This window comes from Microcaecilia unicolor, chromosome 2, assembly GCF_901765095.1.
Source record: "Microcaecilia unicolor chromosome 2, aMicUni1.1, whole genome shotgun sequence".
NCBI classification, from domain to species: Eukaryota; Metazoa; Chordata; class Amphibia; order Gymnophiona; family Siphonopidae; genus Microcaecilia; species Microcaecilia unicolor.
This window is the reverse complement of record NC_044032.1, coordinates 608,571,945-608,589,430: the sequence shown is the minus strand read 5'-3', so window position 1 is coordinate 608,589,430 and position 17,486 is coordinate 608,571,945. Positions and strand designations below refer to the sequence as shown.

General features: G+C 42.8%; 1 protein-coding gene across 1 annotated transcript in view; it reads right to left on the bottom strand.

The window, feature by feature from the left end:
- Nucleotides 1–16,528, bottom strand: part of ASIC5 (acid sensing ion channel subunit family member 5) — a 68,484-nt gene extending 51,956 nt beyond the window's left edge. The window contains exon 1 of the mRNA XM_030192230.1: nt 16,234–16,528. Coding sequence (XP_030048090.1) covers nt 16,234–16,528 — 295 coding nt within the window. The remainder of the gene's footprint in view (nt 1–16,233) is intronic.
- Nucleotides 16,529–17,486: the final 958 nt, after the last annotated feature.

Below are 17,486 nucleotides of genomic sequence, written 5' to 3'. Positions count from 1 at the left end.
TCAATGGAAAATTGCACTGTTACTGCAAGCAGGAAGATCAGAGAAAGTAACTGGTTCTTTTTCAGTAGATTGTGGGAGTAATTTTATAAGGGATTCACTCATGTACAACAGGTTTTTACATGTGAAGAGAGCCCTTTACAAAAGTGACTGGCATGTGCATACATAAAGTTATGCATTGGAATCAAACTCGTACATAGTTTTATGCGTTATAAGTAAGTATTTTAGGAGGTAGCGTTTGGCAATGTTTTGGACAATTTGTTTTTTTTTCATGCAAGCTTTTTATTTTACAAACTGTAAGAGGCCGGCCATCTCAAGCCCAGTATCCTCCTAAACATCCTACCCTTTTAAGAATAAAAGATAGCACAGGAAAACCTGCTGCAGGTAAACTGGCAGCCATTAGAGGGAGTAAAGAGTTGTGAGGCACTCAAGGAAAGGGGAAGAAAGTTCAGGAAAAATACTGGTTACTGAGGCAGTTTGGCAGGGAACCACCTGAAAGTGGAAGCGCTTTTAAACTCCCAGAGCCTGGAACTGGGAGGAGGAAAAGGAGGAGTATTTTCCCCAACCCATGGAAGTTGAAGACACTAATACTCCTGGGGAAGCAGGGCCGATGCTAGTGTTCTAGCACCCCCCTGCAGCCAGTCAGCGTCCCCTACCCATCCAGCATCTCCTCTCTCCTCTCAACCTCTCCCCTCCCCCATCTAGCAACTTCTCTCTCCCCTCTCCTCAGTGAGAGCAACACAAACGCCTCCACTAGCAGACACCTGCCCCCAGTGTTTTTTTTTAATAGTGAAAAAATACTGGTACTCATTATGGGTAACCTTAGGGGTGGGATCACTATGGCTTCACCCCTACAGTAGCCACACCCACAGTAGTCACACCCCTTTTACCAGCCATGGCTCATATAAACAGGCAATCATGAACCAAAAGAAGAGTCCAGTAATATTACAAACATCTCTATATATAAAACTCACCCTCAACGTTCTATTTGCACTGACGTCACTGAAGCCAGGTTCGTAAGTTCGAAGCTCTGAAACCACACAAAATCACAGTCTGTGGGCCCCGCCCTCGCATCAAACGTTATGACAATGAGGGCGGAGCACATTCTCAGCTCCAACGTTGTACTGCACTGTAGCTGTGCTCCGCCCTCGCATCAAAACGCGATGACGTCAAGGGCGGGGCACACGTTACTCTATCGGTTCTTACTGCAGGGGCATTCACATGATGCTAAAATCTTCTGTTTCACCAGGTCAGTGGGGTGGGGGGGCCTTCGGAGAGGGGGGAGCGCCGGCAGCGACGACATCGGTGGGAGTGGAAGGGGGTGCACTGGCAACACACACATCGGGGGGAAGGGAACGGTCACGGACGCTGGGGGCGTGCCAAAAGGGCCAGGGTGACAGCACATTCGCACGGAGGCTGCAGGGGGGCCGGCGACACACAGAGACACAAAGGGACGGAGGGCAGCCTTGCTAGCGCCCATTTCATTGCGATTTGAAACGGGCCTTCGTTACTAGTATAATTTTAAAAAATGAGGAAAAGACCTCAAATCACCCAAACACCTACTACAACTTCGGCGTCTTTCACTGGGGTTGTGGTATTCATCATGGGTCTAAAAACCTTATAATTTCTCTCTATGATTTACTCATTATTTAATAAAAAAATGTTTTTAATATATTGTTTTATTTTTGCTTATTTTAAAGTTACTCTTCTTTAATGACACGATAACTGTTATGTACTTGACTTTGCACATAACTGAAAAAAGGCGAAGCAAGAGCTTAAAGAATGTGAAGAAAACAAAATGTGAATGATACTCTCCCTTGTTAGTCCAAATTTCGATGCACAACCCCTGAGGAACCCGTTTGAGTGGAACGGGTCTGGCCGCCTTCGGGTGTCAGTTAAGTGCTCGACTATTTTGTTATTCATAGCAACAATGATTTAGTTTCTGTTATATTATCAAAAAGAAAACAAGTTTTGGAACAAAATTGAAAGTGGGTTTCAGTGAAGTGCTCGGCCCCTTTTTTCTGTGTTTGGGTGTTTTGAGGTCTTTTCCTCATTTTTAAAAAAATTATATATCTTTGTATCACTACTGGACTCTTCTTTTGGTTCATGATTAGATATATTGGAATTTTTGAGCCTCAGTTGTTTTCACTCATATAAACAGGAATCATTGATAATATTACACCAGTACAGGAGAAGAAAAATAACTTGTGATTTTTTTTTTTTCATTATAAATAATTTCTGTAAGCTGTTACAGCTCCAGTATATCCCAAATGACACAAACCAAATTAGTACACAGACCAGGAATTAGGAGAAGAGTCTTGCCTAATCTGAAACACAATATACAGTATTATCAAAATTTCAGAACCTAACAAACGGATACTTCAAAGTCAAAGCGGCAACGGCAGCAGCAGACAGTGAAAGAAGCAGGCTCTCCTCAAGCCTTCCCTTCCCTTACAGTGTCCCACCCTCGTGGAAACAGGAAATTACATCAGAGGAAGGCGGGGCATTGAGAGAGAAGGGAAGGTTCAAGTTGAGCCTGCTTCTTTCACTGTCTGCTGCTGCCACTTTGACTTTGAGGTAAAACAGATTTAAATGCAAGGTGGCAGGAACAAAAAGGTGGCTGTTGCGGGAGCTGAGGGGGGAACTGGGGGGCTGCAGCTGAGGCTGGAACTTTGAGCCACCAGCAGCAGTAAGCTTGGCTTGTGGCGCCCTCCTGCCATGCTTACTGCGCTTACCGGGTTGCGTCGGCCCTGTGGGGAAGCAAGACCCATAGAATTAGAGAGCCCTGCCAGGTTCGCTGAGAGACAAATCCGGGCCTGGGGCAAACAATCTTAAAGGCCCCTGCCCCTCCCCCACATCATTTTGTATTTTTCTCTATTGCAGTTCACAAGCTTCAACACCATTAGAATTGCAGTTTGACCGTCACAAGCTGTTGACCTGCCAGTAGCTTACTCACTGCGTCTGCTCCCTCGGTCTGTCTCCTCCTGCTTCTGTGTGCTGCAGTGCTGGGTTATAACTTTAACTTTGCTCTGCCAAGCCACAGGTCCTTCTTCCTGCCGTGTCCCCCTGGCCTATGCAAAAAAAGGAAATGCTTCACACAGGAGGTGGGACAAGGCAGGAAGAAGGACCCATGGCCGCCAGAGCAGAGTTAATGAGCCCCTACGTCTTGCCCCATCCTTGACCATCTTTAAATCTAGATTGAAAGCCCACCTCTTTAACATTGCTTTTGACTTGTAACCACTTTTAACCACTCGCCTCCACCTACCCTCCTCTCCTCTTTCCTCTACACATTAATTGATTTGCTTGCTTTATTTTTGTCTATTAGATTATAAGCTCCTTGAGCAGGGACTGTCTTTCTTCTATGTTTGTGCAGCGCTGCGTACGCTTTGTAGCGCTATAAAAATGCTAAATAGTAGTAGTAGTAGTAATAATGCAAAAATGCAGTAACCCGGCACTGCGCACACAGGAGCAGGAGACCAATCCATCCTTCTGCCTGTGTGCCTGCCTGTCTGCCTGCCGCTGGAAGCCTTACCAGCATTGGGCAGGTCCCCCTTAGAGGCTGGGCGTGGGGAAATCTTTTCCCCCGCCCCTCGCCCCCCCCCCCCTCTTGGTGGCCCTGAATTATAAAGAAATTGAGATAGGAAACTGACCCCAAAGACTTATGCTCTGTATCCAACTACTCATGGACAAATGAAAGTTCTACAACCAAGTTGAAACCAAGTGGCTTTCTTTAGAAGTAAAGTGTTTTTTTTCCCCGTTAGCAGATGGGGGAGGGTATAATAGAGGCCAGGCTATCTCTTTTATGAGCAATTATGTGAGGGATCTACTAGCTATTTGAGCCCTAGGCTGGTAAGAGGAGACAAACAGAAAATAGGGAATGAATATTTTGATTCTGAGTAATTTTGTTTGCACCAGGACTTTCAAGGATTGAGGACATTTGTGAAGCAGTAAATTTATAATTTGACTGTTACATAAAGAAGTAAAGAGACATTAACATAATCATTTTATGTTTACAAATCCACTCTTAAGCAAAAAATATAAAACTTTCCATTTTATCAATTAGAAAAGATAAAATGAGAGGTTTTTCCATCCAAGTATTTTTTAGAACAGCCAGGCTTTCAAAAAGCTGCTGAAACTGATATAATTAGTAGTCATTCTCTCTTTTATAGGAAGAGAGTTCCACAATCAGGATGTTTTCTTATTATGGTTCTATTATAAGTAATTACTAGACAACAACATTTTCTTGAAGGCATGACTAATTTTAACTTTTGAATAGACCACAAAAGTATAGAAAAATGACGTTTTGAAAATAGTCAGGAGTTAAACCAGTGCTTTCCATAATTTTTCAGGCCGTGATCTCCGAATCCTGCCAAGCTTCCTCAGAATGATGTGCTTATATAGTTCCAGGGCAGGTCATGATCCCAAATGCAATGCGTGTGACTCAGTTTAAGTTGCAACTCACAGTTTGGGAAGCGTTGAGTTAAACCATACAAAATTTTAAAAACAAAAGTCAGGTCTTTAACTTCTATTCTGGCTTTCAATGGAAGTCAGCAAAGTTGAATTAAATATGGTATAACGTGCACAAATCATGGATGCCTTAAAATCTGCACTATTTTGAAGCCCTTTAAAAGTCTGATAGGCCTAACAATGTAATACTGTCTGCAGTAATCCAGGTGTGTTGGATAATTGATTGCAAATGTGTGGCTTCAAGTTAACATTTCGTATGGCGCAACATTGTAAGTTTAAAAAATGCATTCTTTATGATGTAGTTAACATGCTGTTCTATTGCTTGACCACAGTCTATCATGAATCCCAAAATTTCTGTTTCCGATTAAACTGGTACCTCAGTTGCTGCCACTCTTTATTCCCTGGTTTCCAACCCAAAGAATATTATATAAGTACATAAGTGCCATACTGGGAAAGACCAAAGGTCCATCGAGCCCAGCATCCTGTTTCCAACAGTGGCCAATCCAGGTCACAAATACCCGGTAAGTTCCCAGAAATAGTGGATTTTCCCCAAGTCCATTTAATAACGGTCTATGGACTTTTTCTTTAGGAAGCTGTCCAAACCTTTTTTAAACTCCTCTAAGCTAACCGCCTTTACCACATTCTGTGACAACAAATTCCAGAGTTTAATAACACGTTGAGTGAAGAAACATTTTCTCTGATTCATTTTAAATTTACTACATTGTAGCTTCATCGCATGCCCCCTAGTCCATAGTATATTACTACTACTACTACTACTACTTACCATTTCTATAGCGCTACAAGGCATATGCAGCATTGTACACCATACACAAAGACAGTCCCTGCTCAAAGAGCTTACAAGATTAGGGGTCCTTTTACTAAGGTGCACTAGCAGATTTAGCACATGCTAAAAATTATCATGTGCTAAATGCTGAGAAGCCTATTATTGGCTAGAATCTATATACGGCGCCTGAAAATTCCGCATGGTAAAAAAATACACTTAGGCAATTCTTTATAGTATGCCTACATTTTATAGAATAGGCTTAAATTTCCACACGGTATATAGAATTACATCAAGGACATCTCTATGTAACCAAATTTGGTCGCGTCCATTTAGGCCATGTTTTACTTGGGGTAAATCCTGATGCCTAAATTAGGCGCAGAGTGGGTATACTCTATAATAATGCGCATAGATTGTAGAAATGTCTATGCTTTGCCCATGGTCATGCCCCTTTTTCAACTATGCAATTTAGAATTTACGTGCATGACATTACAGAATACACTTCGCAAGTTGTGTGTGTAAATCATAATTAATGCCAATTAGTGCTGATAATTGCTTGTTAACGTCCAGTTAACAGTGGTGATTAGCTAGTTAACCAAGTTACGTACACTGTTATAGAATATGCTTCGATTTCCATGTAGAAATGAAGGCATGATATATAGAATTTCGGGGTATATTCCTATGGGTGTTGTAGCATTTAGCGTATGCTAATCATTAGCGCACACTAAATCCACTAGACAAGTAAAATATTTTAACAAATACATCATTCATAAAAGAATATACTTCTTGCACATCAGTTATCACTGGAAATAAGATAATGTCATCTGCATAAGAATAGAATTTAACCTCCAAGGACTGTAACACCTGACTCAACACACTTAAATAATGATTACACAGAATGGGTGAAAGAGGGGAACTCTGGGAAACTCCTTGAGACATATGCCAATTTATAGATAGGTGGGGTTTTTTAAAAACATCTTTTATTCAGTATCAATAAATCATCATCTGTCAGACCTGTGAGTTCTTGTACCAAGTAGAGCGCTGCTGAGCCCGGAACTCGAACCAGGTTCTGCTTGGTGCCTGGACAACCCCGGGTTTCACCTGTGCTGACCGCCGTTCCCCAGAGGTTGAGCCCCTAGGTGCGAGCGGCCTGCAGGGCTTACGAGATGGAGCAGGAAGTGGGGTGATGAACGTGATGGCCAGACAGGCAGCAGGCAAGAGAGTGATCCAGGTACAGGCAAGGTCAGTAAGCAGGCAGCAGACACAAGAGTAATCCAGGTATAGGCAGAGTCAGTAGGCAGGCAGCAAACACAAGAGTAATCCAGGTACTGGCAGAGTCAGTAGGCAGGCAGCCTACACAAGAGTATTCCAGGTACAGGCAAAGTCAGTAAGCAGGCAGCAGACACAAGAGTAATCCAGGTATAGGCAGAGTCAGTAGGCAGGCAGCAAACACAAGAATAATCCAGGTACAGGCAGAGTCAGTAAGCAGGCAGCAGACACAAGAGTATTCCAGGTACAGGCAAGGTCCATAGGCAGGCAGCAGACACGAGAGTAATCCAGGTACAGGCAAGGTCAGTAGGCAGGCAGCAGACACAAGAGTAATCCAGGTACAGGCAAGGTCAGTAGGCAGGCAGCAGACACAAGAGTAATCCAGGTACAGGCAGAGTCAGCAACGAAGAACAAAGTAGAGGAGAAACACACTACTGAGTAAGTAACACCTACCAAAGTAGAAGCCGAAGCAAGGAGTCTAGGGAGAGCTCAGCTGATAAAGTGCTGGCGTCTGACATCAGCAGGGAGAAAGGGCACAGCCATAGGACAAGAGCAGGGGAAGGAGGAACCGGAAGACCAATAGGAGAGAAGCAAGGGAAGCCAGGTAGAATTGGAGCAAGACCCAGGTGGGTGGAAGCAAAGCAATCAAGGAGCCTGGAAGCCAGAGAACAACTACACACACATGGCTCAGGGCTGTGCCAGTCAAGTGTGCATGTCGACGGGACCCTGCGCAGCCCGAGGTAGGGGACATGACATCATCAAACACATACGAACAATAGCATCCAAATACTATACATCAAAATATAATCCAAATATAATATTTAAATCTCATCCCCCTTTTCTTTCCATCCCCCACCCTTCCCCCTTCCCTATACAAAAAAAATAAATTATATACATTGAGGGGTCCTTTTACTAAGCTGAGGTAAAAAGGACCCTGTGCTAGTGGCAGGGGCCATTTCTGCTGTGCACTGCCCCTTTTTACCACAGCAGGTAAAAATGCCTTTAAATAACCATGGCCATGCGGTAAGAATGCACTTACCACATGGCCATGCAAGGGGGAGGGAATTACAGCCACCCACTGAGATGGTGGTAAGGACTCTCGTGCTAACCTGGTGGTAACCAGGTAGTGCACGGCATTGCCCAATTACTTCCGGGTTAGCGCCACACTAGAAAATAGCCATCTATTTTTTCTAGCACGGCAAATGATGCATACTGGGGCTGGAACTACCACTGGTGTCTGCATTGGGCTGGCGGTATTTCCAGATTATCATACGGTAAGCTCACGTAAAAGGGCCCCAGAATGTGAAGCTGGGTCCTGAATTGTTGACTATTGTTTTTTCCTCATCTCGTGTTTCCTTACTTTTGTAAACCAGGCCTGGAAAAGAGTTTACCAGGCCTGGTTTGTTTTGAGTTTGAGTTTGGGGTTTAGGGGGGAGAAGGGAGAGGTTGAGGTTGCTTGTTGTCAGGGCTTTTTTGAGTGGGTACTTGGGGGTACTGACACCTTTTCCATTGTCTGCTAAAATCAGCCCATGATCCCCAAGTTTTAATGAAAGAGCTCAGGCTCTACACACCAATTCTGCCTTGTCATAGATTCTGTGACTGGCTATTGTGGGGTGGGTCCCTCAATGATCACCCCACCCTTGAAGGGTGGCCTGACATTTGAGTACTGGCACCTTTTTTGGTAGAAAAAACGCACTGCTGGTTGTAAAATGTTTTTTCTGAGTGGTTTCTCAATAAAGATGATTTTGTTTTTTAATTAAAATATATAGCTATGCCCGCTTTTAGATATCTCTACAGAGGAGACCGTACTTTAGCAAACTGTTGTCTTTTGTCAAGTCTAAATGCAGTCAATTTCTCTAGTACAAACAAATGCTTCAATCTTTGTTTCCGTAAGTCCAGCAAGGACGTTCTGTTAGTTTTTCACAATGCTGCTATTTCACCTTGAGCAGCAAGGAAGAAACTTGGAATGACCTGTTCTTCAAAAACCCAGCAAATCGTTGTAGCATGTTGCCCACTGGGCCAATCTCACAAAGCCTATCTATCAAGCTGTGATGATTAACTAAAGTCAAATTCAGCCAATAAATCTAGTTAAATACTGAAACCTGCTTCTGTTTGTCGCACAGAAGTCTAATTTCAGGTAATAGATCAGCTAATACTGTCTCTGTGCTAAAAGTGAATCAAAAGCCAGATTGCGTAGGATTAGTCTAAGATGATGAGATAATATTCCTGTTGTTCTAATTCCACTGGAGCCTCAATAATTTTAGTTAAACTGGGCAAGTTTGCCACTGGACAGTAATTACTGCATACACAGGTCCTTTTACCAAAAGCTGTGGTAAAAAGGACCCTGTGCTTTCGGCAGGGGCCCTTTTTGCTGTGCACTGCAGCCCTTTTTACTGCAGTGAGTAAAAAGGCTAAAAATGGCTTGACTATGCGGTAAGATTTCACTTACCGCGTGGCTATGCAGGAGGGAGCACTTAATGCCACCCATTGAGGTGGCGTTAAGGGATTCTGCACTAACCCGGCAGTAACCGGGTAGTACGTGGCGCCACTCGATTACCGCCGGGTTAGTGCCATACTGGAAAATAGCTAGCTATTTTCTGTAATGCAGCAAATGGTGCACACTAAGGCTGGAACTGCTGCCGGTGCCCGCGTTTAGCCAGAGGTAGTTCTAGATTAGCGTACGGTAAGCCTGCGTTGGGCTTACCGCCATTCTGTAAAAGGGCTCCATAATGTCGTCCAGCTTTTCCTATTTTAATAAAGGAGCTAAAATTTGATCTGAGAAGATAGTGACCTGATCTCTAGGTATCTCAGGTATATTCTTCATTAAACTTGTTTGACAAGGATCTAAAAGGCATTTACCTTTAGCAAATTTCCTCAGTAGTTGACATACTATTTGTTTGTAAAATACAGAGGAAACCAGTCTTCGCAAAACCGTATACAGAAAACAAAAAACAGCGAAGATGACCAAAAAATGTATAAAATAGATGACGCTTCAGTTAAAAATCCAATGAAACAATTTAATAAACAAAAATGAAGTAAAATGAAATACAATAAAATGGTCGGTGACCAAGACTTGACACAGCTGTGTTTCGGCCTATCTGGCCTGCATCAGGAGTCTTTTTGCCATCCAAAAGTTCATTTTTTTGATCTTTTACCGTATAATGTGATAAATTTTTCTTTATCTTCTTAAGGTTGAGCTTGTAGTTGTGCTGTAGCGTATTGAATTTCTCTTATCTGGCGTCTAACCGCGAGTGTAACTGCAGGCATGTAAATGGAAGGTGTGCCAATACAGGGTTACACAGGTGTTCTATAATGCCATCTGGGCTTCCAGATGCCCTTGCAGGATGGGCTTTCACTGTGCGGCATCAGGGCACCCCACCCACTTATAGAATTTCCTCAGGATTCTATATATAGCGCTGTGAATCTAGCCTTATATGCACACATTTATACCATCTTTGGACCAGGTGTAGATATGTGTTTAGAATTTATATGCTACTAGGAACTGGTTATGGGCACTGTCCTCCAACTGCAGTGCTACCAGTAAAGGGGGGGGGGGGGGTGCTTCAATATGGTGTTTTCAGTCTCTAGGGACATTCAGATTCCCTTGCCTGTCTCTCACTATTGAAAATGTGATAGTGAAACAGCACCACCCACTGGCAGGACTATAGATGGAGGACTCCTGCTCAGCTTAGATAGAAAAGTGGTTATGGGTGTCTATTTTATGAATAAACATAGCCACCTATGTTGCTTTTGCAAAATAGGGATAAAACAAGTGCCTTCCTGAATTTTCAACATAGACATCCTGTTATAAGATCATTCCCCATGGTATGGAACTAAGCATTATAAAATTGTGCATATGGTGCCTGAAAAAATCCACGTGAAAAAAATTACGCATAGGCGTATTCTCTATAGTACACTAAAATTTTATAGAATAGGCTTAAATTTCCGCACGGTATATAGAGTTCGCTGAGCGGCTCACCATGTGACCAAATTTGATCGCTTCCATTTAAGTCACGTTTTACTTGGCGTAAATCTCAATGCCTAAATTAGGCACAGAGTGGGTGTATTCTATAATAATGTATTATGCATTCTGCGCATAAATTAAAGAAACAGCCATGCCCTGCCCATGGCTATACCCTCTTTTCAACTATGCAATTTAGAATTTAGGTGCACCTCGTTATAGAATAAAACATAAATCTCAATTAATACCAATTAGTGCTGATAGTTGCTTGTTAATATCCAATTAACAGTGCCAATTAGCTAGTTCACCAATTAAGGGCTAAGTTTACTAAGCGACACTATGGGCGCGCTAGCATTTTTAACGGGCATAAATGGTTTACACATTAAATGCTAATGCACCCATAGAAATGTATAGGCGTGTTAGCATTTAATGCGCCTTAAATGTATAGGCACGTTAAAAATGCTAACGCGCCTTAGTAAACATACCCCTAAGTTCTGTATATTGTTAAAGAATATGCTTTGGTTTCTGCATGGAATTTCAGGCCCCATATGTAGAATCCATGGGAAAGTTACAATCATGCTATCTGTATATGCATAACTTTACCCAAACTGAACAGATTCACTCCTGGGAGCAGAGTTAGGGAAGGGTTTGTACTTATGCATATACTTCTAAAAGTACATGTATTTGCATATAAATTAACCCAAGATATTCATATTTTTCCTTTTTGGGTAGCCAGTTTTGGAATGTGTTACCAAGATCCATCCGAACAATAAACGGCCTTTTGCCCTTCAGAAAAGCATTGAAGACCCATCTCTTCAAGAAAGCCTACCCTAGTGATTCAACATAACTAAAGCCTGCCCACATGATTCTTACCGACGACTGTTTATACACTGACCATGTTTCCTATTATCCTATTACTATCCCTTATCTATTCCTTTCCATCTTCCTTACGCCTACCTCCTAACGCTTAATTCCTGTTATTCTTTATATTGTTACGATGTAAGCCGCATTGAGCCTGCCATGTGTGGGAAAGCGCGGGGTACAAATGTAATAAATAAATAAATAAATAAATAAAATATGTGCAAGACAGCACGTGTAAATGGAATCATAATTCCCTGGGGTACTTTTCTGAATGGAACTATGTAAATAATTTCATTTTGAAAATCTGTGGTATCCACACAGGGAAAAGCAGGTGGAAGCTATTTCAGCACCCATGTAGTCATACACTTACCAGTAAAGAGGATGAATAGGTTGTGTTAAGAAATTCAACACATGTTGAAAGCATCAGCAATAAACACTATGGGGTAGATTGAAGAAAGGGGGCCTACAGTTCGGCGCCAGGATACAGCATGCTAAGTGCGGATTCTATAAGGGCAATTCTGCGTGCAATTGTCATTATAGAATACTAGGTGAAGTCTGCATATATGCGCCTAACTGTAGGTGTGAGCCCTTACATCATGCCAAAGGCTGATGTAATTGCTTGCGCCTAACTTTAGGCAGTTGGGCGCTTACACACTAATATTCTATAACATGTATGCGTAAATGCTAGTCATGCCCTTGATTCACCCATGCCTCTCCTATGGCCACACCCCCCTAGTAGATGCGTGTGATAGAATTTGCACACACATTATAAAATATTGACTATGGGCAGTTGCATGAAACTGCTAACTGGTGCTAATTAAGGCCAATAAGAACATAAGAGTAGCCATATTTTGTCAGACCAATGGTCCATCTAGCCCAGTATCCTGCTTCCAACAGTGGCCAATCCAGATCACAAGTATCTGGCAGAAACCCAATTAATAGCAACATTCCATGCTACCAATCCCAGGGCAAGCAGCGGCATCCCCATGTCCATCTCAATAACAGACTAAGGACTTTTCCTCCAGGAACTTGTCCAAATCCTTTTTTAAACCCAGATACTCTAACTACTGTTACCACATCCTCCGGCAACAAGTTCCAGAGCTTAACTATTTGTTGAGTGAAAAAATAGTTCCTCCTCTTTGTTTTAAAAGTATTTCCATGTAATTTTATTGAGTGTCCCCTGGTCTTTGTACTTTTTGAAAGAGTAAAAATATTGATTTACTTCTACTCATTCTACACCACTCAGGATTTTGTATACCTCTAACATATCTCCCCTCGGCCGTCTCTTTTCCAAGCTGAAGAGTCCTAACCTCTTTAGCCTTTCCTCATACGGGAGGAGTTCCATCCCCTTTATCATTTTGGTTGCTCTTCTTTGAACCTTTTCTAATTCCGCTTTTTCTTTTTTAGATAAAGCAATCAGAATTGAATGCAATACTCAAGGAGAGGTGGCACCATGAAGCGATACAGAAGCAATATAATGTTTTACCCTATTATCACTTATAAACACCAGTTATTTATTAATTTACACGTGCAACTGATCTTATTCTGTAACTTGCATATGGAATTTTATAAGTGAGCACCTCCTTTTAGGCACCTCAATGCTGTGCAAAGACAACCTATTCTGTATTGGCATCTGGGCGCCTGGATTTCATGATATAATGCTAGTGCAACCCAGTATCGGGGCGCCTAAAATCTAAGCACTCACAGTTACATGTGCAATAGACCTGGCATAATTGCGGGTGTCTAAATACAGTAAAGGCCCGTGTACCTTACGGTATTCTGTATGAGGCGTGTGCAAGTGGAAGCACCACCCAAGTCCCTCCCATGTTCCATGCATTTCTCTTGCATTTATGTGCAATCCCCTGGATTTTATATATCGTGCCGAGATTTTCACATGGAAATCCACGCATATTCCATAACAGGGCATATAACTTAATTGGTTAATAAGCCAATTAGTGTTGTTAATTGGATATTAACAAACAATTAGGAGCACTAATTGGCATTACTAGTAACTTGCACACAGAACACACTAAACGCATTCTATAATGTGGTCCACGTATATTGTAATGTGCTCTGTCAAAAATAGGCTGGAATTAGCAGGTCGTGGGCATTCTGACAATTTATGCGCAGTGTTATGGAATATACCTGCTCTGCACCTAATTTAGGGGTCATTTTACTAAGCCGTGTAAGCGTCTACGCGCGCCCAATGCATGCCAAAATGGAGTTACCGCCTGACTACCACGAGGCTCTTGCGGTAATTTCATTTTTGGTGTGCATCCGATACACATGTCTGCGCATAACGGACACGCGCCAAGTGGCATTTGACACGCAAAGGTCATTACTGCCTGGATTATTTACCGCTAGGTCAATAGCTGGTGGTAAGTTCTCAGACCCAAAATGGATGTGCGGCAATTTTTGGCAAAAAAGGGCCTTTTTCACAGGCGCACTGAAAAATGGATTGGTGCGCGCCCAAAACCCATGTCTTCACTACCACAAGCCATTTTTTAGCGCACCTTTGTAAAAGGACCCCTTAGGCATCAGGATTTATGCCACGTTCTACTTGGTGTAATTCCTTGTGATAAAATATAGTCATATGGACGGCCATCAGCATATTCAATAAACCGCATGGAAATTTTATAGTTATGAAGCTGCCGTTCGTGTGCTAAAGATACATCGCATCAATACAATCATTTCCAGCTAGATGAGAAATCTTATGCATTCTTACAACTCTAGGAAGTATCATAAAAACATGCCCTCAGCTTTGTGTTTTTGTTCCTTTTGGAACTGAAGGGGGTTTACTGTTGAGTTGAAGCTCACAGTATGTGCTGCTACTGATCTCTCATCATCAGAGACAGAAACACTTTTTCAACTCTATCACATTCTTTTCATTTTAAGCTCAAAGCTCTTTCACTGTCATTTTCTTTCCAAACAATAAAGACAAAGTGCTACCCAGGCAAAAAAAATGCTACATAATGCAATTGAAAAAGCATATTGTGAGACAACTATAAGGGGCAGAGATAGATATATTACATCTTGTTACGTACCTTTCTTATTGAATACATTAGATTTTCCAGTTTGGTCCATTGGATTGGTTAGATTTCTGAATGAAGAGACACATAAATGTGCTTTATAGATGGTCTTCATTCCTGCTGATGGTTTTTATGGACAGTGAAAGGGGTGGATGTTTCACTAGCCATTCAACAGTAAACAGGTTACCTGCCTTTGTTGCTAATCTCTGTGTCCCTGGACAAAGACTAATTAATTTTATGGTAGGATTATATAGTGGAAGCGTCCACTGGCTAAATGGTAGGTCAATATAATTTGCGATATTTGTTATCATATGAAAATAGGTAATTGTTTGAATTATTTGGTTATGCTCCTTGAAATGGTATGTACTTTGATTGTATCTGATGAAATGATAATGAAGGAGGCAATTTGAAAAATGATCCCCAAAGCCATCAATGTTCAAAGCTATTTTATTTATATACTTTGCACCAGTTTTCAGAGACATTAAATTTGAATATTGCCTACAAAAACAGCCCCACCACACACTTGCACCTCCTCTTTCTGCAGATACTTTTCAACTAAAAAAAAATGTGCATATTTTGAAAACTGACATTGCAGCACTGAGCCTATAATTTACCCATAAACCAAGTGGGCTATTTCAGGCAGCTGGTGTAAGAGGATTTTACCCGCAGAAATCCCTTTGAAAATTGGTTACCGTTGCAAAATAAAATCGAAGAACTGTTAAGAAAGGAAGAGTGAAATCACCTGACAATGATTATTTTAACTGTGAAGTTATTCTATCTACTATGTCAAATTCTTTTGCAAATAGTATGCACATGTGTGAATCATCCCTCATGCATGAACCATCGGGCATATGCCAACACATTATTTCTACGCTATGCACAGTATTTGCAAAGAGGGTGCACTCTTTCAAAAGATTACATACTCTTAGTGATATTGCCCTTGAAACGAAAACGAAGACTGCAAACCACCTGGGAATAAAATAAAACAAAAATGTTAGGCTCTCCATTCCTAAAATGTACCTGCTAATAAGATGTTATATTTGTAGTGGTGCATTTATTCCCACAGGGAGGATACGTGAGATGACATATTGGAAAGGATGTCCAACTCAGAATATTAATGTCATAGTCAGTACGTTACATAAGGATGCCCATGCCATGCTTTTAGATGGGTGAGCCCTTGGGCTGTCAATGGCCGCTGATGGTCTGGAGAGGCCTGGTTGATGGCAGTCAAGTCACTACAAGAAGAGTAGAGGCTCCCAGATGGTTCAGGACCGGGAACTGGTTTGGCCCTGGAAAGGGCCCTTGGGGATAGGCCTGGCAGAACCAGGACCTGGGGTGGCCATGAAAAGAGCCCTGGGGGCAGGCCCAGCACAACAGGTACCTGGGGGTGGCTCTAAAAAGAGCCCTTGGAGTAAGACCCAGCAGTACTGGGACCTGGGATTGAAGCAGGAACCAAGGCTGGAAACAGGAACCAGGGCTGAGATGGGAGCCAAGGTGGGAGACAGGACCGCTAAGGCAAGCAGAAAGACCTGTTGTGAAGGCAATGGGAGGAGGGATGCAGCCTTCCTAAGGAGGGTCCCTGGAGCTGATATCAGTGGAAGGTGCCTAGCAGCTCTTCCCCTGCGGGTCAACAAAAGAGTGCTCATGGCACCTGCATGCACTCTGGGGACCAAGCCCCCAACCATGCATCAAAGACAGTGTGGGACATCCACATAGGGGAGTCAGAGGATGCTACCGATCCACAACCCAATGTCTTATGAGGTTAGTACACAGACCGGGGCTCAGGGCATGGCCAGGGCTGAGACAGTACCCCCTCCCCAATGGCCCTCCTCCTTGACAAACAGGTATAGGCTTATAGGGAAACATACGGTGGAACATTCTGTGGACTACTGGCATGTAAACGTGGCTTGCAGGTTCCCAGGAGTTCTCGTCAGGTCCATAACCCTTCCAGGCAATGAGGTACTGGAATTTTCCCCATACATTCTGAGAGTCTAGGATGCTCTGGACTTCAAACTCCACATCTGCATCAACATCAATACGACTGGGCACTGGAGGTGCCCCACATCTTCGCCTCTGTACGAGGGGTTTCAAGAGGGATACATTAAACATGTTGTGGATTTGAAGAGTGGCGGGTACTTTCAGTTCATATGTAACAGGTTCCATCTGTCAGACGATGGGATATGGCCCAATAAATCATGTGGCAAATTTGGTGGAGGGAGTCTTGAGTCACAGGTTCTGGATGGATAGCTAGACCAGATCTCCAGGATGGAACCAGGGAGCAGGGTATTGCTTCTTATCTTCTTGCTCCTGACACATGTGTGCACCCTACTATTACTTAACATTTCTAGAGCGCTACTAGGGTTACGCAGCGCTGTACAATTTAACAAAGAGAGACAGTCCCTGCTCAAAGAGCTTACAATCTAATAGACAAGTGAACGGTCGGTCCGATAGGGGCAGTCAAATTGGGGCAGTCTGGATTCACTGAACGGTAAGGGTTAGGTGCCGAACGCAGCTTTGAAGAGGTGGGCTGGAGACCCAGACCCTGGTGGGCCCAACCCTGTTCCTGAACTGCCTCAGAGCACTGAAGACAGTGATGCAGGATGTCCACTACCCATTTAGAGACATCGGAGGATGCTGCAGATCCACACCTAGATGTCCTGCAAGGTTAGTGAGGAGACTGGGGCTTGGGGCACAGACAGGGCCGTGACAGCCCATTTCTCTTGTATTTTAGAACAGGATCTGCTGACATCTAAAATACATGAGAAATGGACCTCCATGTGCTGGTGACAATCCATTTATGTCCAAATTATGAATGAGGCAAAAAAGGGATGTGGCAGCTTAGGAACATTTATGTTATGAAATGGCCACATAGCCATCCATGCAGAGCAGAGGACTCAGGTTCAAATCCAACTTCAGCTGTTTGTGATTTGTTTTTAAATTGTGAGCCTTCAGCTGGATTTACATTGCAATATGGCCAGCAGACCCTCGCCCATCACTGGAACTACTGGACTTATCATCCAGGGCCCTGAATGGCAGGTTTTAATGATGTACACATATCAGCATGTCATTAAAAGCTGACAGAGCTCTGACTGACGATGGCGGTATTGCATACACTAATTGT